The sequence below is a fragment of the Octopus sinensis genome, unplaced genomic scaffold, assembly GCF_006345805.1.
Source record: "Octopus sinensis unplaced genomic scaffold, ASM634580v1 Contig10412, whole genome shotgun sequence".
In the NCBI taxonomy this organism is placed as follows: Eukaryota; Metazoa; Mollusca; class Cephalopoda; order Octopoda; family Octopodidae; genus Octopus; species Octopus sinensis.
In genome coordinates this window covers 90,092-93,583 of record NW_021832126.1, presented here as the reverse complement: position 1 = coordinate 93,583, position 3,492 = coordinate 90,092, and the positions used below count along the sequence as shown (strand labels likewise).

At 42.0% G+C, this 3,492-nt stretch overlaps 2 protein-coding genes across 2 annotated transcripts; one reads left to right on the top strand and one right to left on the bottom strand.

Moving 5' to 3' along the window:
* The first annotated feature begins 375 nt into the window (after positions 1–375).
* LOC118761200 (acid sphingomyelinase-like phosphodiesterase 3a) lies at positions 376–1,573 on the top strand. The gene is made up of 2 exons (XM_036498930.1): positions 376–1,385; positions 1,461–1,573. The coding sequence occupies exons 1-2, from the start codon at positions 518–520 to the stop codon at positions 1,571–1,573; spliced, it is 981 nt and encodes a 326-aa protein (XP_036354823.1). The 5' UTR covers positions 376–517.
* A 642-nt stretch (positions 1,574–2,215) lies between these two features.
* LOC118761199 (homeobox protein SIX6-like) lies at positions 2,216–2,980 on the bottom strand. The gene has a single exon (XM_036498929.1). It carries the CDS (start codon positions 2,978–2,980, stop codon positions 2,216–2,218), a length of 765 nt encoding a protein of 254 aa, XP_036354822.1.
* Positions 2,981–3,492: the final 512 nt, after the last annotated feature.

The window sequence follows — 3,492 nt, the reverse complement described above, 5'->3', positions numbered from 1 at the left end:
GGAACCGATATTCCATGTCTTGTCTCCACCTGCATACTCTTTAATGTTTTTCTTAAAACGAGTGTTTGGATATATGCCTTCACTCTGTCTTCCACTGCGATAGAATCCAGATGGCTTTTGAAGAATCTTGAGACAATTCCATCCCAAGTAAGTACAACGGGAATTATCTTCACTTTAGCCCGATGAATCGCCCCTAATTAATTTGCCATAATTGAATATATAAATATTATTCAAATTATAATTTAGTTCCAAATGTTTCTCGTCCTACTTTGTATTGATGCATTCACAGCCAAATGTATAATCATGTAATATACAGACTTTTGGCAAATTACTGACCTCCATTTGTCCCCAAAACAACCCCAGGATTTGCAGCTCATCAAAACTGCCATAAAACAAATGAAGAAGGTCGGGAATAAGCCTGAATTCATTGCCTGGACTGGGTATTGGACTAACCAACCACTCTAGTGACAATCTCTCCTACGATGCCTGTGACGACCCCCCATCCAATTTCCACCAAATGTACAAAAAAGTGACTGCCCTCCTGACCACCCACTTCCCCAACACCACAATCCTCCCCACACTGGGAAACCACGACAACTGTCCCCCCAACTACTGGCCCACCAATAACCCAAACGTATACCAACATTTCCTGGATAGTTCTGGCTGGGGTGAGTTGATTAAGGACAGGACATTCCTCAAAGGTAGAGGGACAGTAATTAGACCAGGCGGGTACTACTCCACACACATCTCAGACTCACTCCTGGCCATCGTCCTCAATTCAGTCCTCTGGATACTCCCCAACCAGGACGCCTCCTCACAAACTGACCCCGGGGACCAATTCCTGTGGCTCAATCACACATTAATGAAAGCACAGGCCAACAATAAGACTGTCCTCATATTCACTCACGTACCCCCCGGACATGAACCAAATGTCACTCGCCAATACAATTCTCAAACACTCACCAAACAATTTATAGACATTCTGGGAGAGTTCGACCAAACTGTGCTGGGAGTGTTTTGTGGGCATCTCCACAAAGATGCCTTCTTCGGGGATCCTGCCCTCTACTCTCGAGTGATCTACGCCTCCCCTCCTCTCTCCTGGATAGCAGGGAATCCAGGAGTGCGTCTATACAACTACGACATATCCGACTACACTCAATACTACTTAACCAGTCATGGGGAATGGGTGGCTCACTCTCAGTCCAAAATATACTCAGTCACCACCAATCATGCCCAGACATTGCTGAGGGCAGTCCAGGATAATATATGCACATATATTGCCTTGTTTGCACAGTCGGATGTGGTCAGACTGGACTGTGACCAAGTCTGTGCTCTCTCGTTGTACTGTTCGATGAGGACACTCACCCCAGCTGACTACTCTGCTTGTATGGCGATGCCTGTCTTAATTAATGACTGCTAATTTGTTAATCTAACAACGGAATTAGTGCAATTAGGGTTAGTCATGGCCAGTCGGGCGGACGTATTGGAACTCGCCTCCTTCCCGTATTCGTCGAAATACCAAATCCTTGTCGGTTGTTCTATAATGTTGGTCATTAGGACTAACCGGAAGTAATTCTCGATTATACTCGATCTTTGCTTTCCGTAAAAGTAGACAAAGAAACCAGAGGCTACACTCAAGGATAGACACACTGCCATTCTCTTCTTTAAATGGTTTCGATACAGACCACGCAGAACTGGCTTGGCAATACTCATCTGCCACAAGAACAATTCTAATTATATTGATTACAATTTATTAAATATTTGACTTTATATTAATAAAACTATTTTAAAGAGTAGAATTCAACTGCTCTTTTTTTACTGCCTATCAAGACAAAAGGTTGAGGATACAAGTTCAGTTTTAGTTGACAAGTTTGGTTAGGACAGCATGACTTGGCCATTTGGAGAATGTGTTGATTAAGTAGTCAGCTGTGGGCAATGTAGTAGAACAATACTCTCGACGTGTGTCTTTTGATACAGTATTTAATATTAATCGAATTAACATGTCTGCCCCATGTATATACATTGACTAATGAGGCGTTATCAGGCATCATTGTTAAACATACTTTATTTCAAACAATGTTCTATAAATTAATTATCATAAGTGTCGGTGAATCTTTGATATCCCTGAACGTGTCTCACTTGGACAAGTCTTCAGATTTGGCTTCCTGCGGTTTCGACTCACTTCTTTCTCTTGTTCTAAAAATATTGCCATTTCTCACCTTTTGGATGAACGGTCTCGCTGTCTCTTATTCTTAAACCAGTTCCCCACCTGCGTGACAGTGAGTCCTGTGCAGGAGGCCAACTCGACTTTATTCGAAGGACTCGGGTAGTTGTCACGAAGGTAACTGTCCTTGAGTACTCGCCGAATGTCATCTTTGAAAGAATGTGACCGATGTTGCCCATCCCATATGGTTTTGGGACATGGGTACTTCTTGCGGATACGATACTTGTCGACTGCACACAGACTGCGTCCTCTGGCTTGGGCAATCTCCGAGTACTTTGAGTCGTACCACAGATTCTGCATTTTGTAGTAGTTGTCTTTTTGGAAATGATGGTTTTCGATTAGAGCATACACTTGGCTGTACAACTGTCTTTTCAGACAGACCAGGGCCTTCAGACGCACCAGGGAATCTCTCGATTGTATCAGACTGTGGAGATTCTGATGTACTGCTCCGAACTGCTCCAAATAGAGAATGTGCTTCTCAATTTCCTCCACACTCTGAGGCTCCATTTCTTGACAAGACTTGTCCATTTGCTCAATAAATTTGTTCAAGTCGTGGCTTCCCTCAGTCCAGGTATCGCAGTACTGCATCATTTGCCACAAAGTCTTGTTCATCATATAAATAAAGTTGATCGTTTCCTGAGCCTTTTCATACGTCATGAATATTTGGGACGGTGTGTGGGGCGGCACAATATCCAAAGAATCGAGAGAAAAGTCTTTGGCTTCCCGAGTGGAGTGGGGTGTATTGTTGCTGGTCATTGCCCAAGTATTTACTAGCACAGCGGCGTTTTTGATTTTATACGAAAAGTAATTTGTGTTCTTACAGCCTGTCGACACCGTCTAACATCAATTTGCCGCTGCACATGCCACAGCGACCGACAGTGATAACAATACTACTAATGATACTACGATTATGTTCTAATTAGTAGTATTGTGCCTGTATTCCCTGACCTGGAATAGTCACCTAATAATTGTGTATTCTTTCTATTGATTCCATGTTCTTGTATTAATTAAACATGCAATAAATGCGTATTTAATGCAATTTGTGTTTATTGTGAACGACAGGTTAATTCTTTTTACTGTAATTGATTCTTCATTGACTTCTCAGCCACATTTTGAAACTCCTGCCGAGTCATTCCAAGTGTTCCATGAATTACCAAAAATCTGTAAGGAAAGAGGATACCGACAAATTGGTATTTTCGGCATTCAATTTGATTAAAGATAATTGAATATACTAATGACAATTTTGATTACAAATGATTATAGTACAC

Bases quoted from the DNA above. Each gene is read 5' to 3' on its own strand.
- LOC118761199 (XM_036498929.1), bottom strand. From the start codon at position 2,980: ATGACCAGCAACAATACACCCCACTCCACTCGGGAAGCCAAAGACTTT.
- LOC118761200 (XM_036498930.1), top strand. From the start codon at position 518: ATGTACAAAAAAGTGACTGCCCTCCTGACCACCCACTTCCCCAACACC. The intron at 1,386-1,460 runs GTATGGCGATGC...AATTAGGGTTAG, and splicing joins CCCAGCTGACTACTCTGCTT to TCATGGCCAGTCGGGCGGAC.